Below are 25,740 nucleotides of genomic sequence, written 5' to 3'. Positions count from 1 at the left end.
GATTTGTTGTGTAAAGGGAGGACCTGCAGGTGTGTCTTGCACACCCTTAGGCCTGTTAATGGGTTACGGAGGGTGTCCCCAAGAAGGGAGGGGGCATGATGAGGCATGTCTGACCTCCCTCCTCCTGGCAGGCAATTTAGTTTTAGGATATTCCTTTGGCCAGGAAGGGGTCCACAGTCAGCTGTTGGGGGGTGGTGCTTAAGATTTTATTTTAGTTCACAGATTTGTCCTTCTCCGCACGGGGCCAAGGCGCCCAGGGACCAGGAGAGCGCCGCAGGACAGCAGGCAAGGGCCATTCCGGAAAACAGTCCCTAAATCAGTCCTGGGGCGGCGCCGGACCTCCCACCCGGAGGGCCGCGGGGGGCGGGCAAGGAAAGCCGCAACCGGGTCCCAGAGGCCGCTGCGGCCGAGCCACTAGTCTGAAGAGAACGCGCGCGTTAGGGCTCATTCTAGGGCTGCTCTTGTCTCTCGGTGAGCACAGTCTTCCCTTCCCCACCAGACTGGGCCGCAGCCACGCGGGGTCCCCCCGCCCCGCCACCTCGGCAGCCACTGCGCGGCCCCGGGAGCACGTGCGGCTGGCGCGGCCGGACCGAGGCTGGCGCGGCCCCTTTAAGAGCCGGCCGTGGCCCACGTGCCCCGTGACGCCGGGGCAGGAAGTGCGCGAGGAAGTCGCGCGGGGCCGGCTGGGTGGCGACTCCCGCGTCCTCCTGTGTGCGGGGGGCGCCGGAGCCCCCAGTCTCGCGCCCGCGCCCGCCCGCGTCCCCGCCGCAGGTGAGCCCCGCGCGGCCGGCCCGGAGCCGCCGCCCCGCCCGCGCCGCGCGCCCGCCCGGCCGGGGCCTCCGCAGGGCCGTGCTCCACGGCGACTGCAAAGACGCGGCCGCGGGGCGCTCGGCGCCTGCGGTGGGGATTTAGTTACAAAATGAAAACCGGTTGCTTTTTCTTCTCTCGCGTCTAAGAGCAGTGGTATTTCTTAGCCTTTCCAGCCCGTTGAGCTCCGTTTTTCCTTAATCCTAACTTTTTGTTTTTAAACGGATAAAGGTGTTTTTTTTAGGGCTGATGTTCACTACAGTTTTCTGTGTGCCAGGAACTATTCCCAGTACTTTATGTGCATCAGCATTTTTTAAAATTATTTTTTTAAATCAGTTACAATTTCATTTTAACAACTTCAATTTTTAGTTATGGGTACATGCTAGTTGTATATCTTTATAGGGTACAATGTGATGTTTCGATACATAGAATATAAATCAAATCAGGGTAATTGGAGTATCCACTCTCCTCAGGCATTTAACATTTCTTTGTGTTAGGAACGTTCATATTTTTTTAGTTATTTAAAAGTGCACTTTTAAATTGTTTAACCCTTTGTCCCCCACCCCAAATTGCTTGCAGAGTTAGCACGGCATCAGTATGAGCTGGTCACCTTCCCTGCCAACCCAGACATGTGGGGCCTGGGAAATGAAAGAACGACTTGGGACAGGGGGATTTGGAAATGTCATCCGATGGCACAATCAGGTAGGGGCTCCATGGTGCGTGCAGCCTGGGGAGAGGTGGGGTGGGAAGGCAGACTCCTCTGCACGTCCACCCAGCTGTGCCCAATGTGTGGCGGGGCTCCCCTTAAGCCTTGGTCTCGGGAGAGAGTGAGCAGGAGGACTGGGAAGAGGCTTCAGGACTGCTAAGCTGACTCTGCAGGTTAGTGGTTCCCACGCTCTACTGAGTACGCCCCTAAATAAATAGTAAAAACACGTGGTGGCCCACACTTGTAATCCTAGCACTCTGGTAGGCCAACATGGGAGGATCACTTGAGGTCAGGAGTTCAAGACCTACCTGCGTGAGCAACATAGGCAGACTCCATTTCTACAAAAAATAGAAAAATTAGCCAGGTGTGGTGGTGTGTGCCTGTAGTCTCACCTCCTCGGGAGGCTTAGGCAGGAGGATCACTTGAGCCCAGGAGTTTAAGGCTGCAGTGAGCTATGATCACGCCCCTGCCCTCATGTCCTGGCAACAAAGTGATACCCTTTCTCAAAAAACAACCAAAATAAAACAAAAAAGAAAATGTTAAGCTCTCAACTCCAGTTATGTATATGTTTTAAATTATGTTATCTATGGTAACAATAGAATGTCACGTACTAATATGTACTGATACATGTTATAAAACATACAAAAATAGAAAACAAAATTAAAAGATCAGAATAATATTTAAAAATATCTAAAAAATTTACTTATGGCTGGATGTGGTGGCTCATGCCTGTAATTCTAGCACTCTGGGAGGCCGAGGCAAGAGGATCGCTCGAGGTCAGGAGTTCGAGACCAGCCTGAGCAAGAGCGAGACCCCCGTCTCTACTAAAAATAGAAAGAAATTATCTGGACAGCTAAAAATATATATAGAAAAAAGACTAGCCAGGCATGGTAGCACATGCCTGTAGTCCCAGCTACTCGGGAGGCTGAGGCAGAAGGATTGCTTAAGCCCAGGAATTTGAGGTTGCTGTGAGCTAGGCTGATGCCATGGCACTCTAGCCTGGGCAACAGAGCAAGACTCTGTCTCAAAAAAAAAAAAAAAATTACAATATTTTTAAATATTTGCTAATCATGGTGTCTTCCCCACATTGTTTGCAATACCACGCAGCATGAAATACACAGATCCACATGAAAGTGAGAATTACCATTAAGGGTGTTGATGAAAATCCATATTTCTAAAATAATTTTTATAACTTTGAATTACTTTGAATTTTTTCAATCTGACTATATCCTTGTTTTTATACCTTATTTATTTATTTTTTTTTTTGAGACAGAGTCTCGCTCTGTTGCCTGGGCTAGAGTGAGTGCTGTGGCATTATCCTGGCTCACAGCAACCTCAAACTCCTGGGCTTAAGCGATCCTACTGCCTCAGCCTCCCGAGTAGCTGGGACTACAGGCATGCGCCACCATGCCCGGCTAATTTTTTGTATGTATATTTTTAGTTGGCCAGATAATTTCTTTCTATTGTTTAGTAGAGACGGGGTCTCACTGTTGCTCAGGCTGGTCTCGAACTCCTGACCTCGAGCGATCCACCCGCCTCGGCCTCCCAGAGTGCTAGGATTACAGGTGTAAGCCACCGCGCCCGGCCTATACCTTATGTGTCCAACTTTAGTTTCTCACACCAGAAGTGCCTAATTCTCCCGTATTCATGTTTGCTATGCAGGTGTTATATGTGCTAAAATTCTCTGCGGGAATCTCTTTAAGTTACTTACTCATTTTACAAATTTTTGTTACTACAGTTGGGTAATACAATCCATATCTCTGCTTAAGTGGGGCACACTTAACCTACAACATGTTTCTGTAGACTCCTGTCCACTGCTTGCCGTGTGGAATGCCTACTTTCCCCGAGATACTTCAAGTACCAGACATGGCATGTGACCTGAAAAATGATCTAAGGAGAATACTGTACAGTTAATAGTAGAAAAGCTTAATTTCTTTTTCGTTGTTTTGGATTCTAGTCTTGGGTAGCACCTGGGGTACATACATCCAATTTGGAGACTATTGCTCTGGGGAATCCTTACTCACTAAATAGATCAAAATTAACTTCCTGCCCAAAATTCAGACCCTCTGAAGTCCTTGAAGAATGGCACTTTTTTTGTTTTTTATTTTTAATTGACCGTAATTGTGCATATTTATGGGGTACATGTACTATTTGGATACACATACACGATGCGTAATGGGTACTTGGCATTACACCATCAACTCAGGGTACTTGGCATACCCGTTTATCATTTCGAATGTGCTGTGAATATTCAAAATCCTTCCCTAGCTATTTTGAAATATACAATAAATTATTGTTAACTGTAGTCACCCTGCTGTTCTATAGAAGACTAGAATTTATTCTATCTGTGATTTTGTACCCAGTAACCAACATTTCTTCATCCCTCCCCCCTTCCCAGCCCCTGGTAACCCCTGTTCTACCCTCTACTTCTGTGAGATCAATTGTTTTGGCTGAGAACATGCGGTCTTTATCTTTTTATGCTTATTTCACTTAACCTGATGTCCTCCAGGCTTATCCATGTTGCTGCAAAGGGCAAGATTTCATTCTTTTTATGGCTGAATAATACTCCATTCTGTATATATATCATATTTTCTTTATCCATTCATTTGTTAGTGGACACTTAGGTTTGATTCCATAACTTGGCCATTGTGAATAGTGCTGCAATAAACATGAGAGTTCAGATATCTCTTCAATACACTGATTTCCTTTCCTTTAGATACGGACCCAGTAGTGGGACTGCTAGGTCATACGGTATTTCTATGTTTAGTTGTTTGTGGAACCTCCGCACTGTGTTCCATAATGGCTGCACTAATTTACATTCCCACCAAGGGTGTAGAATAATTCCCCTTTCTCTGCATCCTCCCCAGCATTTGTTATTTTTTGTCTTTTTGATAATAGCCATTTTACCTGGGGGGAGACGACGATATCTCATTGTGGTTTTGATTTGCATTTTCCTGATGATTAGTAAAGTTGATCATTTTTTCATATACTTGTTGGTCATTTGTATGTCTTTTGAGATCATTTGCCTATTTTAAAAAATTCGATTATTTGAGGTTTTTTTTTTTTCTGCTGAGTTGTTTGAGTTCCTTATATATTCTGGGTATTAATCCCTTATTGGATGGATAGTTAGCAAATTCTCCCATTCTGTAGATTTTCTCTTCACTGTGTTGATTGTTTCCCTTGCTGGGGAGAAGCTTTTTAGTTTGATATAATCCCATTTGTCTAGTTTTGCTTTTGTTACCGATACTTTTAAGGTCTTATCCATTAAATTTTTTTCCAGACTAATGTCCTGAAACATTTCCCCCGTGTTTCTTATAGTAGTATCATAGGTTTGGGTCTTACATTTAAGTCTTCAGCCCATTTTGAGTTGATCTTTATATCTAGTGAGAGATAGGGATCTAGTTTCATTCTTCTGTGTATGGACATCCAGTTTTCCCAGCACCATGGATTGAACAGACCATCCTCTCCCGATTATATGTTCTTGGCACTTTTGTTGAAAATGAGTTGGCTGTAAATGTGTGGATTTTCTTTTGGGTTCTCTGTTCTGTTCCATTGGTCTCTATGTCTGTTTTTATGCAAATACCACGCTGTTTTTGTTACTATAGCTTTGTAGTATATTTTAAAGTCAGGTAGTATGTTGCCTCCATCTTTGTTCTTTTTGCTGAGGATTGCTTTGGCTATTAGGGGTATTTTGTGGTTTCATAAGAATTTTGGGATTGCTTTTCCTTTTTCCCTTAAGAATGTCATTGTTGATCTCCCTCTCCCTCTTCTTCTCCCTCCCTCTCTTCCCCTCTCCCAAAAGAAGAAAAAGAAAAAAGAATGTCATTGTTATTTTGATGGGAATTGCGTTGAATCTGTAGATCACTTGGGTAGTAGGGACTTTTTTTTTTTTTTTGAGACAGAATCTCACTCTGTTGCCCGAGCTGGAGTGCCGTGGCATCAGCCCAGCTTACAGCAACCTCAAACTCCTGGGCTCAAGCAATCCTCCTGCCTCAGCCTCCCAAGTAGCTGGGACTACAGGCATGCGCCACCATGCCCAGCTAATTTTTCTATATATATTTTTAGCTGTCCATATAATTTCTTTCTATTTTTAATAGAGACGGGAGTCTCACTCTTGCTCAGGCTGGTCTCGAACTCCTGAGCTCAAACAATCCTCCCGCCTCGGCCTCCCAGAGTGCTAGGATTACAGGTGTGAGCCACTGCACCTGGCCAATAGGGACATTTTAACAATATTAATTCCAATCCTTGAACATGGGATATCTTTCCAATTTTTTGTGTACCCTGGGAGGCACCTGTTTTTTAGTCAAGGCCTGTTGAGCATCTCTCTGGATTAAAGGGATGGCAAATTGTGAACCTGGCTGCAGTGAGGAGAGAGGGTCATTGTGGCTGCAGGCCAGCGAGGTCAGAGGGTCATTCCAGATAGTCATCCTCCTGTGTCATTTAGTTAAAAGACACCTTAGGCCCTTCCCTGAGCCCTGTCAGCTCTGAGTGGATGGAACAGTCCCCGAAGGAACGTGGGAGCCAGGGTAACAGTCTCACACCCAGCTTGGAAACCAGCATTCCAGCAAACCCTGCAGCTGAGGGGGCCTGAGCAGTAAATTGTCTCAAATTTGTTCTGGTCAGAGTATAGTCTGGGGTCTGGCATTAAAGCAGAAGGGCCAGATAATTCTATGGCTGTATATATATTGGGCTGGGCTGCTTCTAGCCAGGCTAGTGCCTTTTGAGTCAGCTTAGCTAGAGACATCCTGGTTTCCTTCAAAAAGAAGTTTCATCCCCATGTGCGTCTGTCATCCTGGGCTCCACGTGGCCTTCATCTGCTCACTGGGCTTGCAGAGCTGTTGCCAGATGGAATTTATTTCTGGCTTTATAGATACAGGCCCAAGAATGTGTGTACGTATTGATTAGTTTTGCAATAGCGGCTTTCTGGTTCCTTACCCTGTTCAAAAACATTAATCCTTTAGTTTTAAAAAAGCCAAAAGCCAGACCCCTCTTCCTGCCATTTGAGCCCCTCCCAGCCTGTCCAGGCCTGTCTTTCCATCAGCGCCTCTCGGTCTGCTGCCAGGGGGTTGCTCTGCTGAGCGCTCTGTCCGGGACGGCCCCACCTCCCCACCTGTACATAAGTCCTGCACATTCCTCCAGGACCTGCTCTGGGCCACCTCCTCCGCAAACCTGTCTCGGATGGCCTCGTTCCGTGGGAACTGGTTCCTCCATGCATTCCCTCAGTGAGGCTCCCGTGGCCTGCCGGGGACGCTGCCTCTCCGTCTGTGTGCAGGATGCGTCTGGTGAGGCTCTGCGTTCCTGCTTACGCAGGCTGCGTCTGGCTTTGGAGTGCCTTCCACTCTCCCATAGCAGATACCTGATGCTGTGTGTGTTAGGTGCACAAAATCATTCACTCTGTCAACCCATGAATATTTATTGAATGTCTGTTATGGCTAGGATGGTGGTTAAAACAGACCTTTTTTGGAGAAGGGAACAGCTGTTAATCAACTAGCTATAAATGTCAATTTCTAGCAATGGTCAGTGCCACTGGGAGAGGGACCCAGTGCATGGAGACCTCATGCCAGGGGTGGGGTCAGTCAGGGTCGAGAGCTTCCCCAAGGAGGAGGCGCTTGAGCTGAGAACTGAGGGATTGGTAGAAGGTAGCTGGGCAGAAGGTGGGAAGAAGTTCCAGATGGAGACAGCGGCCTGCTGAGAGGTCCCTGTGGGTAGCAGGACTGAAGGCCAGTGGGGCTGGGAGGACGGGGAATACGTGCGGGGGCGGCTGGGGGAAGGCGAGAGGCAGGCGAGGCAGGCCCTGCAGGCTTGCACGGGCAGTCTCCACTGAGGCCGTCGTGTTCTGATGGAGGCGCCCGGGGAAGCTGTTGGAGGCAGGTGCACTCTGACCGCAGGGACACACTGGATGGGTCTAGGTGGGAGTGGGTTGCTGGGAAACCAACTCTCTGGGAAGAACACCCCAACCCACCTTTTTCACTGCTCCCCCCAGGGTTGATTTCAAGCCACCAACAGTTGAACAACCAGCTCTTGTGGAATTCCCGAATATTTAACAGCCAGCTCTCAGGCTGCTACTAGGAAGGACACCGTTGGCATTGCCCTGGTGATGTGGGGAGACCAGGTGTGAAGCTTTTGCTTTATACCCAAGTGAGCCATAGGGAGAAGTGGGCAGATTTAACAGATATTTCAGGACAAAACTAACAGGTCAGTGGTGGAATAGAAAGCGGAGGGGCCAAGCATGGGGTTCATACTTGTAATCTCAGTGCTTTAGGAGGCCAACGAGGATCATTTGGGCCCAGGAGTTCAAGACCAGCTTGGGCCACGTAGCAAGACCCCATCTCTGTAAAAAATAAGAAAAATTAGCTGGGCGTGGTGGCACGTGCCTGTAGTTCATCCACTTGGGAGGCTGAGGCAGGAGGATTGCTTGAGCCCAGGAGTTTGAGGCTGTTGGTGAGCTATGATTATGGCCCTGCACTCCAGCCTGGGTAACAGAAGAGACACTGTCTCTCAAAAAAAAAAAAAGAAAGAAAGAAAGAAAGTGGGGGTGGTGAGGGAGAGGGAGGAGTCCAATGTGTACAAATACGTAGTGAATGAATGCCTGCTGACAGGCCTGGCTCAGGCAGGAAGCTCTCTGCCGTCTTCCTGGGTCATTCCTCCCTTTGGGATTCCCTTGGGCTGCTGTGGGTGCCTGGGGAGGGCTTCAGTCAGTGTTCAAGATCAGAAGGTGAGCAGTGTTCTCTGTTGGATGCTCCTCTGTTCAAAGTCTCTGGAAGAAAGCGGCTGGGGTCAGGTGGTGGTGGTGACTCGGCCTGGTGCAGTATAGTGCTGGTACTTAACAGTGCGCTGTGGAGTTTTCTCAATACTCCATATACTTGTCTACAAAAGGGAATATGTTTAGTTATCACAAGAGAAATTACGTGAAAGAGCCCCCAGGTGTTGGTATTCTCTGAGAAGGGGTGCCTAACACTCGGAGCCGTCACTTACTGAGAACCCACGTGCCAGCGCTCGGCTAGTATTTTACATACTGTATGTCCCATCCTCACCGTAACTCCAGGAGGGAGTGCTGTTGTTTTTGTTCCCATTTTATAGCTGGGAGACTTAAGCACAGAGAGGTAGAGTGACTCACCCACAGAGGCTGAGATGGTGATAACAAAGCCAGGATCTGAGCCTGCCTCCCTTTAAACCCAGGGCAGGTACAGCCTTCAGGACATTCTCAGTATTCCTTGGCTCTCCTTTGTCCTCCACGGTAGGCCTAAACTATTTTGAAGCACTAAGGGGACAAAACTCCTAAGTCTTCCTTGTTAAAGGGAGCTCTCCAGCATGTGCATTTCACATTTCCCGGTGGGAAGGGCCATTAGCAAATGCGCCTCTCCCGGTTTTCCATTCTGTGGTCCTACCAAGCGTCACCATGCAGAGTGGGCACTCCCTGAAACCTCGGGTCACTCTAACCGTTTGTCAGCACGGTCTGGAAGGGCTGGTGTTTGCAGTAAGACCTTTGCTAAATTAAATACGGAGGAAGAGGAGAAGGTGGTGCCGCAAGTGCCCTTAGCCTGCAGCACCTCTGGGGAGTGAGGGGGAAACCTGCGACTCACAGCCTTGGGTTCAGATCCTGCTTCTGTCACTTATTAGGTTCTTGGCCTTGGGTCACAGCTTCCCACATGGATTGTGGGGATTCTAAGGCATTGAACCCCTCAGCTCTGGATCCCCAGCGTGGCTGGGCAGGACGTGGGTCAGCTGCCCTCTGGAAGCCTGGGGAAGCGCCCCAGGGATGCCTTGCAAATATTATCGCATTGTCCGTGCAGTTTGTGTGAAAGAGACTGGAAAGTGCTGCCTCGGGCCCTGTGGGCCTTGTGAAGGAGAGGATGTGTGCACTGGCTGTTAACTGTCCTTCCTGTGAAGTAGCGCTCGCCCTTACCTGTCCCTTCGCTGGACAAGCCTACCTGTGTCTTTCCACGTCTGAAAGAGCCTGATCCAGTCAGTTCACTAGGAATTTATCGAGCACGGGCCTGAGCTCGACAGAGGAACTCTGTCCTTCGTGTGCTTACGCTCTAATCAAGGCGACAGAGTGAGTTCTTAGGAACACGTTCAGTCAGTCTAAAGATAAGCGCCAGGTTGTGCGGAAATAATAATGGCTGCCACCGTCGAGCGCTTCGTGGGCCTCTGTGCTGGGTGCTCAGCCACATTCTCTCTCGAACGCTCGGAGGAGAGGGAACTTCAGCAGGGACTTGCAAGACACCCCAGGCTCCGGAGAGCCTGACTGGGAAAAGGCAATTCAAGTGGGTAGAGCAACATCCGCGTGGGGCCAGAGAATGAAATGGTACTGCTGTCATTTATTCAGGGCTCACTGAGGGTCCGACACCGCATTTCCTTTTGACTGGCATCATTGGAGCGGGTAGCATCACCTCCATCCTATGGGTAAGGACCCAGAGGCTTAGGTCGTGGGCTGCACGTCACACGTTTACTGGGGGAAGGAGCAGCCCCACCCTGACCTGCTTGTGTCGTGGGCCCGTGCGCTGGCTCCCGTGGGGGTCTGTGCTGTGGGGAGCGGGGTTGGAGAAGTCACAGCCCTCTCAGCGTAGACAGTCGATGCTGAAGGAAAGGGTGTGCCCAGTCACCTGTTGAGTCAGGTGAAGCTGCAGCCAGACCCTGGGCCTTTTGACTTCCGGGCCCGGTCCGGTCCGCAGCGTCTCTCTGGGCCCGGCTGTGCACTTTCTGAAACACTCATTGCAGGGTGCAGGGTCTGGAAGGAGGGGAGGAGGTTATAGCCAATCGCCCTGAGTGCTACGGTGGCCTGGCTGGTGGTTGCCGTGACAGCAGGAGGCTGGGCTTTCTGAGCTGAGGGTGTGAATGTAGCTCTTGCTTTCTCCTGAGATCCCCTGAGTTGTCAAAAGAGCCCACTTTGGGAAGTGGGCTCATCCCTTTTGTTCCCCACACAGCCTGGTCTCCGGCTCACTTCTGCTGAGGTGCCTTTTGGTGGCAGTCAGAAGGCTGGAGACACGTCTCCGCCTGCCGTTTTTACACTTTTTAACATGCTCACACTGACACGAGTTTCATGTCTTCGTGTATAAAAGGCAAAGAACTGCAAACTCTAGGGACCTTCACAATCAACTATATTCAATAGAGATAATATTGTTGGCCCTTTCTCCCTTTACTCAAGATACAATACAATTTTAAATTTTGCTCCACATGAGTAGGTCCACTTGCTAGACGTTGGGTACTCGAGAGTTCAGGCCACGTCTGGGTTTCCACGGAACTGAGCTAAGACTCGGGGGCTTCCAGGTGGGGTCAAGAAAGCCCTGCTGTTTGAGTGTCACTGCTAGCCCAGAACAGACTCCCCGGGGTTTCAAAACCAGTATTCATAGTCCGTTTCTGTAATGCCTAATTGAATTTTGCTTTCTAGAGCAGGTATGTTTTTAGCTAGAGAAAGTCATTTTGTTTGGGTTTCTGTTTCAAATGAAACATTACTCATGGAAAAACTGGAGTAGCTTAGAATACTTCCTGGAGATGGGTGAGGGCCACCGGGTAAGGAAAAGTTTGAGCACGTCTGTACCTGAGTCAGCCATTCCTAGGCCTGGGAGGTTAGGGTCCCCTGCAGCTGTAGGACCGGGCTGAGCTGCCCAGAGCAGAAAGTCAGTTTGGGTCTCTGCCACCTGTTCCAGGACTTGTTCAGTGTTCACACTGCTGAGTTCGGTCTTTTGAGTTTCAGTTTGGATATTTAAGGCCAATGTCAAATCTTCAGTCTTCGGTATCAATCTTCAACATCAAAATCTGTTCCTGGGTTCTGGGTTGGGCCAGGTGATAGCTGTACGTTAGATCCAGTATTTGTGTCGTGCAAAAGACTGCAGTTATCCAATTTGTAGCCAGGCAGATTAGCTAAATCGCGTAATAAATTAAGTGACTGAATCACTTAATGAATCCACCTTTTGGATCTGATTGCTTGTCGTGTTTTGTGAAGGGAGCATTCTGTTTGTGACAGGCAGAATAACACCCCCTCCCCAAAGAGATCTGTAGCCTAATCCCCTAAACTTATGAATATGTGAGATTTCGTGACAAAGGGAAATTCAGGTTGCAGATGATGAAGTTGCCAATCAGTTGCCCTTAGAAAGGGAAATTGTCCTGGATTATCTGGTGGGCCCAGTGTCATCGCGAGGGTCTGTAAAAGTGGAAGAGGGAGGCAGGAGCGGCGGACTCAGAGGACCATTGCTGGCTGTGAGGACGGAGCCATAAGCCAAGGACTGTGGGCAGCTCCTGGGAGCTGGAAAAAACACGGAACAGTCTCCTCAGTCTCCAGGAAGGGTGCAGACCTGCCGTTGTCTTGGCTGTAGCCCCGTGAGACCCATGGCAGATTTCTGACATGCAGAACTGTAAGGGAATAAGTCTGTGTTATTTTAAGTCACTGAGTTTGTGGTAATTTGTTATAGCAGCGATAGAAAGCTAATATCCTATTCTGTTTATTGAAGTTAAATAGGTACAGATTTTTCAATATCTTGATTTAAAGTCTCAGAGTCATTCTGAGGTAAGAAGCCATGAGTTACAGTATCTCAGCCGAACTGCTGCTTGTGATACTGTCCGTGGACAGTCTCGCGATGAGCGGGCGCTCGGAGGGCGGCAGTACCACGGGCTGTGGCTTGGCCCATCCATCCCACAAGTCTTGGTTCCTCTGGAGAGTGCCCCAGACTGGGAGTGTCTGTAACAGTGTCTCGTTCATTCTGTGCTGCCATACGGAGTAGCTGAGACTGGGGAATTAATAATGAATAAAAATTTATTTTCTCAGAGTTTTGGAGGCTGGGAAGTCTGAGATCAAGGTGCTGGCATCGGCGAGGGCCTCCTGCCGCGTCCGTGCATGACAGAGTGGACGGGCAAAGAGGCAAAGAAGGGCATTTGCCAGGGCACTAATCCCACCCTTGAGGGAGGAGCCCTTGTGACCTGATCACTTCTTAAAGGCTCCTCCTCTTATACTGTCACAGGGGGAATTAAACATCAACATGAATTTTGGAGCAGGCAAGCATTCAAACTGTAGCAAATAGCATCAGGCAGAGCTTCTGTTGGTGAAGCTGCCATGGAACTGGGTGAAAATGTCTGAGTCCGAACACTAATGAGAAGTGAAACTTGAAACCAAATTCAAATGTGAGAGCAGATGAGGAATCGGGAAGCTCACGGTGTGCAGGGAGGTGTTGCACAGTCCGTACGTTGACTGAAGAAGTGGTATTCTTTTCCTTTGTTTAAGAGACTGAGTCTTGCTATGTTGCCCAGGCGGGACTGCAGTGGCCGTTCGCAGGCACAATCACAGCTCGCTGCAGCCTGGAACTCCTGGGCTCAGGCGATCCTCTTGCCTCAGCCTCCCGAGGAGCTGGGACTACAGCGCGAGCCACCACGCCTGATGGAATGTTATTCCTTTGACACATTCCCTAATTCTCGAAAAGCATTAGGTGGACTTCTGCCCATGGTCACTTGTACTACTGTACTAATCAGTTCAAAAGCACCAGGATTCACGATTTTTTTCTTTATTTTTATTGTTTAGAGATGGGGTCTTGCTCTGTCGCCTAGGCTGGAGTACAGTGGCGTAATCATAGCTCACTGTAGTAACCTGGAACTCCTGGCCTCAAATCATCCTCCCACCTCTGCCTCCCAGAGTGCTAGGATTACCGATTTGAGCCACTGTGTCTGGCCAGGATTTACAGTTTTTGAAAGAGGTCAGCTCTTCTTCAGAGAGAGCCTCAGAATCTAGGCCAAAGATCAGGGTCCTAATAGACAAAGAAAGGAAGAGAATGGTGCTTAGGGCAGAACGTGGCTGACCGTCTGCCTTAGTCACAGTTGTAGGCTTGAGGCTGCACTGTGGGTGCACCTTGGAAACATTGTGCTAAGTGACAGAAGCCGGTCACAAAGGCCGCACTTTGGATGATCCCATTTATGTGAAACGTCCAGAAGAGGCAAATCCATCGAGACAGAAAGCAGATCGGTGGCTGTGCAGGACAGGAGGGCTGGGGGATGGGGATGGACTGCTAGTGGGTGTGGAGTTTCCTTGGGAAACGGTGAATATGTTCTAAAAGTCATCATTGTTTTGGTTTTGGTTACACAACTCTTGACTATACCAGAAAGCATTGAATTGTGTGGTTTAAACAGATGAATTATATGGTGTGTGAATTACATCTCAATAGAGCTATTTTTTAAAAAGTAGGCGTATGAGGTCACTGCCTGATGGCTTGGTCACGACAGTATTGGGCTGTGGTGGGAGCAGCTTCTGAGAGTATTTTGGGGCATTGTAGTGTCTGTTCTACATGGGAGCTGTGACGGTCAAGAGACTGTTCCGCTTCCGCCTTCTTTCTGAAGCTTTCGGTACTTAAATATCAGTGTTACAGATTGGTTTATCAATCAGTGACTCAGTGGTCTCAGTAGACAACTTGTGGTGTGTTTGGAGGTTTCCCTTTTTCCTTCTCTTGCTAGGTGGATCCTTGTTCCTGCAGGGGTCCCGGCCAGTTCAGCGACCGTGAGGCTGCGATGTGGTTCGTGTGCCGTAAAGACAGCCACGTGCGCACTGGGAGGCCCTGCCCCAGTGCTCTGCGCATCCCATTCAGTGCCGTGTGAATTGTTCACGTACAAGACCGATGATTCTTTTCAGTATGCATTTTCATAAAATGAGAAAACGGAGAAAGTGGTCGACAGGGCCTCCAGGATAGCCTTGGAGTGAGCAACAGTAGTACAGTTTTGAGATCTTCCCTGTTGTTGGATTCACTGTGCCCTCCTGCAGGCCGCGCTCCTCCCAGGTGTGTGGAGCTGTGGGGGTTCTTGCTGCAGGTGCACAGGAGACTCACTACCCTGGCACAGGTCAGCCTGTTTTCCGGTGCTGGGGTCTGCTCCCAGGCCGGTGCCACCGGAGCTGCAGCCAGGGGCAGCTGCCGTCCCCCAGCCATGCTGGAAGCCCCCGCGGACCCAGCAGGTGGCAGCGGTGCGGTGGGGGCTCCTCGAGTGGCGGCTGGAGCGCCTGAGGCCAGAGCTGGCCTCCCTGCTGCCTCTGGCACCACAGATTCGGAGCCTTCCCCGCCTAGGGTGTCCTCACAGCTCCCGGCACGTCCCTGAACAGAGCGGTGTTGACCCTCAGGAACCAGTCACTCAGCGGATTATTCACAAAAAGTGATGACTGCCATCTGTTCGGTTCAAGAAGCCACCTTGAGAGTGCTGTGCTGGTCACTAGCGTAGAGGGTAAAGCCAGGACAATGGGCAAGTGTATAGTTCAACAAAGAAGAGAGAGGAAGTCCTGTCACCCTGCAGAAAGTAACTGTTCGGCGTGGGCAGTGAAGGTTACAGGAACGTAGAGCAGAGCAAACTCTTCTCAAGCTGGTGGTGCTCGGATACCTGTGCCGGCTCACCTGGCTACAGTGTCCTGGGAGGGCAGCTGGAAAGGAAGGGGGAGCCGAGCTCTGGAGGGCTGTAAGTGACAGGAGTACCTGCCCGACCCGGCTCCCCTCAGTGGGTCGCTGAACACCTGCCAAGGGCCAGACTGCTGGGTGCTCATCTTCGTGACAGCCGAGAGAAGGGGATGTCAGTGTTCCCATTTTACAGATGAAGAGACTGAGTCAGACCAGGCAGTTTGCCAAAAGTCACACTGTAAATGGCGGAGTAGGAATTTCGATCAGCCTGTGTTCTGTCTCCTGTGCTGTCTTTGCATTGTCTTTGAAGAGAAAAAATTCCTACACGGAGTTCAGGTGCCATTAACTATTAGGTTGAACCATATGCAAGTGCCATTTTTGTAGGTCAAAGTGGTCAAGTATTGGTGATGACATACAGTTCAGCCAATGCAACAGCAGCCAGGATTTGGAGCGAGAAATCTCCCTTGGCAGGAATGGTCAGCAGAGATCATGGTGGGGCCAGGAGTGGAGCGAGGCCTCGGAGGATCTATAGACCCTGGACAGAGAGAAATGAGGCAGGAGAGGGCGGTGCGGGGTGGGGGTGGTGGGGACATAGCCCGATGGGGCAGGTGCCTGGGCCATCCTTCGGGGGTGCAGACGTGGCCTCCAAGGGCAGGAGGTGATGGCAGGCGACGCTTAGGCCCCAGGGCACCGCTGCTGCGCCCCAGATGGGGCCTCTCCCTGCTGACTGCGCGCTCTCTCCGCAGGAAACAGGTGAGCAGATCGCCATCAAGCAGTGCCGGCAGGAGCTCAGCCCCCGGAACCGCGAGCGCTGGTGCCTGGAGATCCAGATCATGAGGAGGTGAGGGCCTGGCGGGGCCAGTGGGGCCGCGGGCTCCTGGGGGGCTGCAGTGAGACCTGGGGGAGCCGCCAGCCCCCTGCCTGTAGGACGGGGAGTCTTAGATCTCGGTCCCTCTGTCAGGACACCATCCAGAATGTCCAGAGAGGTGACTCTTTCCTGCTTCTGAGGACTTCTGGAGGAGCAGCATTTAATGCCTGCACTGGGCCCTGTCAAGGGCTTTTGGTCAGTGTTATTTGTGATATTAAATAATGTAAAATAGTCATCATGGCAATTTTCGTTTGTCAGCAAAAAAATCCTTTTCCCTTAATACTTCAGATTCCGAGGTGGCATGTGACTCTCCAGTGCTGTCACGCTGTTGCCGATGTGTACCCCTCCAGTGTGGAGACAGGGCCCGTCACTGCCAGACAGATGGTGTCCTCCTGGCCGGCGAGGCACTTAGGGGAGCGCCTGAGAGTCAGCTGTCAGCTGGGAAGACTTAAAGAGATAGAGTCTCGCTCTGTTGCCCAGGCTGGAATGCAGTGGTGCAGTCATAGCTCCGTGCAACCTCACACTCCAGGGCTCAAGGGGTCCTCCTGCCTCGGCCTCCCACAGTGCTGAGATTGCAGGTGTGCGTGAGCATGCCTGGCTAGGCTAGCCTCTTAAACAGAGGCGGCATCACCTTTGTGCACGTGCATGCACATACCTACCCACTGGAATGGCATGAGATTGGAAATCCCTCTGCCTTCTCTGCTTCTAGAAGCAATTTCGCAGTGCAGCAGGCTGGGCACCCTAAAGACAGTTAAGTTATGCAGGATGCGCTCACAGGGTCCCTGAGTGCACAGAGCTGAAAGTGGGGCTGGGGAGCGCTGACTGGCCCGGCACCAAGGCCCGCCCAGGACCCCGCCTTTCTCGGTTCACGTCCACGGTCCTGGGTTATTCCAGCCTTCGTTGGGAGGTGAGCTTGGCTCAGCCACAGAGAGAGGGACGTGCGTTTGAGCAGAGCTTGTGTTCTACCCTCATAGGCTTTTCCTCCTTCTAGGCTGAGCCACCCCAATGTGGTCGCCGCCCGGGATGTCCCCGAGGGGATGCAGAACTTGGCCCCCAATGACTTGCCCCTGCTGGCCATGGAGTACTGCCAAGGAGGGGACCTCCGAAAGGTGAGGCTTCTGGGCTGTTAGGGGCAGGGGCACAGCCTGTCTGGGCAGGGGACACAGGCTGTCAGGGCAGGGGACACAGCCTGTCGGGGCAGGGCAGGGCACCAGGAAGGGGAAGTGGGGAGACCTTTCACCACTGACCTCAGGAAGCTCGAGGAGCCACAGTGGCTTTGGGGGTTGCTTTTCCTTGTCGGTCCCCCTCTTCAGTGCCCACTCTGGGGTGGTGTGTGTGTGAATCAAGAGACTGAATCAGAAGTGCTTATGAGAAACGGAGGGAAGGGCTTTCTGTACATTCTGTTCTGCGATTACTGAAGTGACAAGGAAAATGTCATCACCAGGCCTGGGCCGTGGGGAGACTGGGCGAGTCCAAAACAAACTTTTCCTCCTCTGCACGTCAGGGCCATTTGTTCCGCTGCTGCGCTTACCAGGAGGGATTTTCTCCGCATGTGTGGCAGCACCACAGGCAGGACCGGGGTGGAGCAAGCAGGGCCAGCTTAGTGCTCGGGGCCTGGGCTGGGGTTCCAGGTCCGCCCCGGCTCCCCTGCGGGGCTGTGCTTTCTTCCCTCAGCACAGCGACTGCTCTTTCCTTGGACGCATGCTTGGGGGTTGGGGTGGGGAGATGGCAGCCCTCGCAGATCTCGGGGAAGGTTCTGGGTGCCCGCCTCCTAGGTGCTCCCTAAAACAGCATCATACAACCTGTTCGCACGCGCTACCTCATTTGATTTCCAACAACCCTGTGATGTTGGTGGACAGATAAGATCCCCACATTTCAGGTGGACGTCATGGCCCAGAGAGGTTGGTTGGGGTGGTCACCAGAGCTGGGGTCACAGTCCCTGCGCACCCACCTGCAGGCCACCCGTCCATCTGTGAGACTGGGCGGTGCCATGGGACGTTATGAAAAATGAAAGCTCTGAACAAAAGAGTTACTGTTATTTATTATTTTTTTAATTGAAAAAGAGGTTGCTGGTGAGTCAGCTCCCTTCAGCTCTTCACTCTGGAAGGCCCACGAAGGGGAGTGGGGCATGCCCAGGCCTCTGTTCTGTCTTTCCCTGGCAGTCCCGGACGCACGTCGTGTGCGTTCTGTTACTCCTCTGGGCCCTTGTGCCCATTTTTTTTTTTTTTTGAGATAAAGTCTGGCTCTGTTGCCTGGGCTAGAGTTGTGCCTTCTTTTTTTAAAAGGAAACTTTCCATGAAGGTTGACCCGCCCAGTGACCTCCTGCTGTGGGAGGTGGGCGTGTCCTGGGGTGGTGTCACAGCAGGATGTGAACACAGTCGCTGGCGTGACCCACGGATGAGAAATGGGGAACTTGAGGGTGCTTCGATTTTCCCCTTTGTTTCCTGCCCTCCGACGAGCCGCCGGTGACTAACTGCAGCTGCGCAGAGATGCAGCCCGGCTGCCGTGGGAGTAGAGGGGAGGTGGCCAGACCACAGGGCTCTGGGCAGGGCAGAGGGTTTCAGACTTGGTCCTAGGTGGTGAAGAGGAAGATGAGAATTTCAACATGACGGCCTGGCGTGGGTTGCAGGGTGGCCGAGGGGTGTGGGGGTGCGGATTGCGTCCTGAGGGCCTCTGTCCTGCCATCCAGAGGGGCGCTGGGGAGGGCACTGCTGCCCAGAGCTCTTGTGACCTGTTGTTTCCTTTGTGCTCCAAATGAGTTGGCCTGTCCTCCCTTATGCCTGTGCGTGTGGAGAGACAAGCTGGGCTGGCACGTGAGCGAAAGTAAAAGTCAGAATTGATTTTAAAAGTCTGTGTGCCACGCAGGTGAGCAGATTCTCGAACATTCGTGAACATAGATGTCAACGAATGACTGGAAGCCTCAGTTGGGAAGGGACTTTCCCTGTTGTCCTCCTCAGAGGCCACCTTCCAGCAGCACGTGGGGCCTGTCGATGGTGGGCAGGCTGGGAGGGCACAGGGCCGAGTTGGGCTCGAGTGTCATCTGGACTGGGCTTCGCTCTCCCATGTGGCGCAACAAGCATGGAGGCCGCTTGCCACTTTCCGCACGTCTGAAGTGGAGATTCCAGCCGTAGGCCCCTTGGTGGTGGTGGTGAGGGTTAAATGGGGTAATGCCGGCAAAGCTTGATGGAGCTAATCACGCAGAGTGCAACCCTGCGCCAGGTGTGTAGTCAGTGATCACTGAGTATTCTGAGCCACCATCATCACCCCACGTAGCAAGGCAGTGTCAGGGAAGAGGTCAAAGGGTGTTTCCGGTGAGTACCTGTGGGACGTGCAGGAGCAGTGACGCTGCTGTGGCCAAGTGTAGACTCTGGCCCACCTAATTCAGAGCTGCAGCAGCAGGTGCAACGTGCAGGTCCCCCACCTTAGCATGACCCAGACACCTGCAGCCAGGGCCGTCGCTGTGAGTACACGAGGGCTGCCAGGCGTTCTCAGAACTGCCGCCGCCACCTCCTCCTCTTCCACTTCTTCCTCCTCCTCCAGCCAGTTCCTGGTAGCCCAGTGGCCCAGGTGTCCTCAGAAGCAGGTCCCCCCAAGGCCAGGGCCTGGGGTCAGCGCTCCGGTGGCTTTAGCTGGTGAGAGACACATGTGAACCTACCTGCTTTGTGACCACTTGTTCTGATCTTCTTCTCCACTTCCCGACAGTACCTGAACCAGTTTGAGAACTGCTGCGGCCTGCGGGAAGGAGCCATCCTCACCTTGCTGAGTGACATTGGTAAATCCCAGCCCCGGGCGTCAGGCTGTGCCCTTCAGGGGGAGTGTGTGGTGCCCGTGTGTGAGTCCTTGCGGAGCAAGAGTGGAGACATGTTGGTCCTTTGATCTTTACGGAGGGTGGGATGGGGGAGCCGGGAAGGGCCCATGGAACGGGGAGGTCAGCAAGGGCTAGTCAGGCAGGCGCTGAGCTCCGGTAGGTTCCCCTTCCTTCCTGGCTAAGTCATCGAGTGAATTATGTCTACAGAGTAACCGCTTTCCTTTCCCATTAAAAAGCTCCACTCCCTGCTTTCCTGGAATGGCCAGTGATGGAACAGGTTGTCATCTGAATGCTTTTCATCCCTTGGCAATGAATTTTTCCACTCCCACACTGGCAGTTCTCTGCCAACCACTGTCATAGGGAAAGCTGCCCTTGTTTAGTCCTTTCATGCTGTTGGAGTCCTCAGAGGAGAGTCTCTGCAGAGACCCTCTGCAGTCCTCCTGAGAAGGCCACGCTGGCCCGGGAGGAGAAGAGTAAATAACTTGTCCTGCAGAGTGCCTGCTCCCGCAGGGGACTTAGAGGATGAGTCCGCACCTGGCTCGGGCCGGGTGCAGACATCAGAAGTGAGAGAGACTTGCCCAGGCCTTTTGGAAAAAATAATCTCCAAGGTTATTGGTCCGAGTTGATAGTTCGGGATGTACGGTTTAGAGTTATTCAGAGTTTATCTTTGACTATTTGCTCTCAGATTTGGGGAATGATCCCATTTTCATTCCTCTCCTACCTCAGCCTTTTGAAGCTGTATATGCTTAATGTTTGCTCAAACTTTTTCTTTTGAAAATTGTCAAACATATAGAAAAGTTAAAAGAGCAGGACAGTGAAACCCACATCCCCTTCACCTAGACCCCCTGGCCCCGTTAGAAAGCTATGCTCTCTGCCCTTGGCCTGGAAGGGCAGGTGGTCGTCAGTGTGCAGAGAGCACTTGGCCTTGCTGTGGGTCTGCCTCTTCCGGCTGGCAGCCTCGACAGAGGGGGGCGAGAAGGAAATGAACGGGAGGAGTCCAGCAGGGACATTGAGGGTTGAGATCCAAACAGTCTGACACCAGTTCCATCTCGCTCTGTCTCCTGTGTTTCTGCCCTTTGGGTGGGTTCGCGCTGAGGGAAGCCGACGTTACACCAGTTTTATCCCACTTGAGGGGGTGTCCACTGCTGGCCCACGCGGGTCTCCGGAAGGACCTTCTCTGTCTGCCTGGAGGATCCGACGTTCTGACGCGGAAGTCAGGGATCCAGCTCGTTTTCGCCATGCCTGCCACACGGCCTGCCCACCCACGGGTCGTCCCGCGTTTCCCTTGGTCGTGTCTTCTGTGCCTCAGTGGCCACCTTCTTAATTTGTTCTCTGTTGGATTGGGTTGAAGGCATGTTCTTTTGCTCTTTATGGGAGCTTTTATTTTGTCTTTCTCTGTTTAGAGCTTCATCAAGTTAATTTTCTTTAATGTTACTCTCTCAAATATTTTTCTTTCACTCATTAGGTTATTTATGCATTGAGCAAATAGTTGTTAAGAAAGCCTTTGAATGGTTGGCTCAAGTACACCTGTCTGCTAACTCAGGTGATTCTCTACTGACGTTACCAGAGCTGCTGCTTGTTACATGTTCTTTTGGTCTAGGTACATTTTGCATTCAGTTCCTGAGGAGTTGTATGGTAGCTTTTGTATTATTTATTCAAATTGTGTGTGTGTGCGTAAGTTACACATAAATTGAAATGACAGGACAGGCAGGCTCTCCTGTGGGTAGGCGAATGTTTAATTCCTTAGGTTACTGATTCTCATCTTTCCTCTCTGTGACCCCAAGTTTAAGGGCACAAACTGTAGTCACAGCTCTATCTCCAGCATTTAGAACAGTCGTACCTAGTATATAGCAGCTTCTGTATAAATATTTGTCAAATGAGTGAAATAAATCCCAAAGGAAATTAAAATAAGGACCTATTTTTTATTTTTGTTTATTTCTTTTTTTTTGAGACAGTGCTGCTCTGTTGCCCAGGGAAGGGTGTTGTGGCATCAGCCTAGCTCATGGCAGCCTCAAACTCCTGGGCTCAGGTGATCCTCCTGCCTCAGCCTCCTGAGTAGCTGGAACTACAGGCATATACCACCACACCCAGCTAATTTTTTCTATTTTCAGTTGCCCAGCTAATTTTTTTTTTCTATTTTAGTAGAGAGGGGGTCTTGTTCTTGCTCAGGCTTGTCTTGAACTCCTGAGCTCAAGGGATCCTCTACAGGATTACAGGCGTGAGCCACCTCGCCTGGCCAAGGACCTACTTTTTAAAAAATCAGATGTCCACATGAAATTAACACTTCCAAGTCAAATGCTGGCTTCTCCATATTAGCAGTGTTACCTTGGGCATGTTACTTAATTTTTTTTATTAGCTGTTTTATTAGCTGTAAAATGGGGACAGTACTCACTTCATTAGAACGTTTCAAGAATAAAATGAGATGATATTTATTCATAAAGCCCTTAGCACAGTGCTCTGTTCCTAGCGTAGTGTGCAGTCAGCAAATGTGAGTTCCTTTCTCATTTCCTTCTCCCTCTGGACTTGGACTTTTAGCATCCCTTTGGAAAAGCCCTAGCCCCTTACTGCGGTTGTGACCTGAGGTTGGATCCAGTGAGCCAGACAGGTGGTTGCCTTTTGAGATTCCCCTTCCTGGAAATGGTTAATCATCCTCAAACCCTCTATCTCAGTCACCCTGTGATGCAGTCACATCCCCTGATTTTGTGGTTGGAGTCGAGCTTGCCGGTAAGCTTGGGTTTTACTTTCATTCCCATCCTGATTTGTGTGCAAAATCCATCAAATTTATTTCTCATGACTGAGCCAGAGTTCAAAAGCTTTTCTTGGAGCTCATCTAACATAACTGTTTTGTATTTTGAAACATTTCCTGGGCATATTTTGTTCCAGTTTGTTCCAAGTGTCAGCCCCGTGTTTCCTTTGTTGCCGTTGCCACTGCTGCTCTCTGCCAGGTCGACTTCAGATAAGTGGCAGAGCCACACCCCTGACCACTGGGCCCGGATTCATGGCCTTCTCTTCTGGGTTAAACCTGCCAGCCTCTAATCTCTCCTGTGCCACTGACCTCCCAGAGATGCCTACGCAGGACAGCATCAAGATAGCAGGTGTAGGTAGGGCTTTTCCAGCGAACTGTAAATTGCCCAAGATCCTGCAGAGTACGTGTGAGAAAGTGAGCAGACATCGGGAAGCGCGTGGGCGGGCCCCCTGTGCCAGGGCAAGCCGGGTAGACCTTTGCCTTTATGCTGATGAGCGATCTGGGCGCAGGTGCAGAGGCAGCTGGAGATGACTTGAACTTCCAAGTAATGTGGCCCTAAAATAGCTCGAGAAAGTTATATGTAAATGGACTCTATTTAAACAGGCTTGCTCATTATCTTTTGGAAAATATCGGCGTATGTTGTCTTCTGCCAACAGAGGAGCAAACGCCTGAGCACTCAAGGTTAAGGGCAGACTGTGGCACTCCCTGCTGCCTGGGGGTGTGGCCCTGCCTGAGCCACCGCCAGCTGGGCAGGCCGGAGCCCAGCTGTGCGAGCCACAGCCTTGTCGCACCTTAGATTGGAATCAGTCTTCCTTGGTTCTGTAGGTGGCCGGTTTGCTGGAACCCCACCCCCGTTTCTGTCTGCGCTTCATTCTCGGAGCCACCACCGCTGCTCCTACTGGAGCTGTTTCTAGCAGGCGGCCAGGACGTCAGCGTTCAGGAGCAGGGAGGATCTCAGAGAGAACATGTGGCTTTAGGGAAGGGAGCTGCATCCCAGGAATGAGAAGACCGGACTCCGCAGAGTGCGCCTTGTCTGTCCTGTTGACTGCGCTGCCGCGGGTAGCCAAAGACATGACCTGACCTCGGTGTTGGAAAGCAGAGGTGACCAGGTTAATAGATAGAGTGATGAGGGGAGAGCAGACAGCTGCCTTTCAGTGCTGGCACTGAACATTCTGGGCCTAAGTGTCCTTAGCTTTGGGATGAGGGTTTGGGCGTCTGAGTGGCCCCTAAGGCCCCGTCTCCCTGTAATTGTGTGGTTTTCTTGTCCAGGCAGTGATTTTCAGAATGGTGGCCCGAGAATGTCTCTGGCACCCTGCAGCTGTCCCAGCCTGACTGTTCCCCACAGGCACCCTCGTGTCCTGTCCTGCCGGGAGCTTTGTCTTCCTGCCTGTGCTCACTCCATGCTGTCCCGTTCATCCCTCTCTGCACCCAGCCAGCCCCCGCTGCCTTCCAGTAATCTGTGTGCCAGGCCATTCCCAGGGCACCCTGATCACCCCTGTCCTTCCCCAAATCTGCATATTCAACCCTGATCCCCTTCCCAAACTCCTGCCTATGTCCACAGGATGTTTCTCCCAAAGTCACTTCCAAATCCAGGTCCTGGACTTGTTCCTTAACCAGGTCCCTTTCGGACTTCTTTCTGTGTCACTAGCCCATCCTCCTGCCAGCTGCCCGAGCACGGGTGTCAGTTTTGAATCTGGTCTCTCAGAATCTGCCCTACGCCCCACACCCTCCCATTTAAGGAGTCTCCAGACCCTGTCAAACCTTCCTGCGTTTCATGCGTCCCATTTCCCCCATCTGGCCCCTCTACCTCCACTGATGCGTGTCAGAGCAGGTCCCTACCGTGCATGCTCCCTGGCCTCCTCTTCTCCCTGTTGTGCTAATCCATCTTCATGCCTTTGAGAGGACACTTTCATCACAATCCACTACTAGGTAGAGGCCAAGCCTCATAAGTGCGCATTTCTCCCGGCCACTGTGGCCAACCTCCGGAGTGCGTGACTCTCAGCACCCACTTGTCAGTTTCCCTGCCCGCTCCTTGCTGGAGTGCTGCTGCTGCACCTCCCGAGGACCCCACGCTTTCCTGTCTTTTGAGGCGTGGCTTTTGACCTGCCCCCCTGCAGGGACTGCCCTGACCTGTCACTCACGGTGACTCTGGTGGGATTCTCCTACCTGTGTTGGCCCCTGCACGCCTCTGATACTTGCTGTTGCCATTACTGTTACATGGTCTCTGGCTGTACCTTGGCAGTGAAGGCTGAATTCTGGGTTGGGGGCCAGTTGACCCAACTATTTGTGCAGTGAGGAAAGAAAGTGCTTTGATTCAGTGACACATTTCCCACAGTGCACGTATAGAAGACCCTTGATAAGGGTCCCATCGAGTGAATGAGAGAATGATCCTGCACTCGGCGTTCCTGCCTTGCCAGCCTTGCTGATTAGTCAGGGGCTGTTTCAGCCAAGAAGGCTTTAGCCATAGTAAACCTTTCTCCACTTGTCCAGAGTTGGCCTGCCAGGCTGTTTTGTTTGGAAAGCCCAGTGGTGTCCAAGTGGCTGTCACATCACAGGCACCTCGTCCATTTTTATCGAGTGAACGGACATCCTGTTCCTTCCTACTCAGTGGTGACTTGGACCACCCATTGGTGACTGCCTTTTTTTCTCTTCTAACCTCTGTCTCAACTTTTTGGCCCACTTATCTTTCTATTTCTTCGCTACAGAAAGTATCTCAAACAAAAGTGTTCTCAAGGGAGCTTAGTAATCCCATTAAAGTTGTGGTGTGGTGAGCATGTGGACCTGACCCCTATAAACCTGCTCTTTTGCATGGAAGTCTGGCTACTCTTGTCTGTTCTCTGTTTTGTGGTTAATGATCTGGATAATATTCAAGGGTTGTGACTCAGAATCCGGGTTCATCAGTAAGAGCTACAGGATTGTCACTTTCTTCAGGTAAACATTTGTGTCCTCACGAGTTAAGGGGGAGCTGGGGTGTCCACATGGGTAACGGAAAGAGGCTCTTATCTCCCTGTAGCGTGTCCGTCCCTTGGCCCCTCTCTGTGGAGTGTCTGTCCTGGGAGATGCCACTATGTCGTGTAAAAGTTCCCACAGGGTGGGTGCTTCCTATGGCTCTTTTCTGTAACTGGAACGTGAGGAATTAACTCTTAGGCTTTTAGGCTTCGTGGTGTGGTTTTCAGTTTTTATAAATGGTATTATTGCTATTGCCGGGGATTTAGATTTTTTTATAAGCTTCCAGGTGCAAGAGTATTTTTCTTAATCTCAGTATCGCATGTTCCTCGAGTGTAAATCAAGTCAGACTCTCTTGGCTTGAGACAATTTTGCTGCATTTCATGACACTGCTTTTTAGGTACTGTTTTGTCAAATGTAGCACAGACGGAATCAAGCTTTTTGAAGGCTCATTCTATGAGGGGAGCATCTGAGAGCTCTTACCTGGCGGAATTTTTACTA

At 51.0% G+C, this 25,740-nt stretch overlaps 1 protein-coding gene across 5 annotated transcripts in view; it reads left to right on the top strand.

Annotated features, from left to right (window-relative positions):
- The first annotated feature begins 379 nt into the window (after positions 1-379).
- Positions 380-25,740, top strand: part of IKBKB (inhibitor of nuclear factor kappa B kinase subunit beta) — a 54,755-nt gene continuing 29,394 nt past the window's right edge. For 4 of the 5 annotated variants that reach the window (XM_045535726.1, XM_045535727.1, XM_045535725.1 and 1 more), the window contains exons 1-5: positions 644-771; positions 1,387-1,509; positions 15,618-15,712; positions 16,731-16,848; positions 19,442-19,511. In XM_045535726.1, the coding sequence (XP_045391682.1) occupies positions 1,405-1,509; positions 15,618-15,712; positions 16,731-16,848; positions 19,442-19,511 (388 nt within the window). In that variant the 5' untranslated portion in view covers positions 644-771; positions 1,387-1,404. Of the gene's footprint in view, positions 472-643; positions 772-1,386; positions 1,510-15,617; positions 15,713-16,730; positions 16,849-19,441; positions 19,512-25,740 lie in introns of those variants that run through there. The other variant, XM_045535724.1, reaches the window with a different exon arrangement.

This window comes from Lemur catta, chromosome 22 (genome assembly GCF_020740605.2).
Source record: "Lemur catta isolate mLemCat1 chromosome 22, mLemCat1.pri, whole genome shotgun sequence".
Lineage (NCBI taxonomy): Eukaryota > Metazoa > Chordata > Mammalia > Primates > Lemuridae > Lemur > Lemur catta.
The sequence above is the reverse complement of the archived record's forward strand: the minus strand, read 5'-3'. Positions and strand labels throughout refer to the sequence as shown.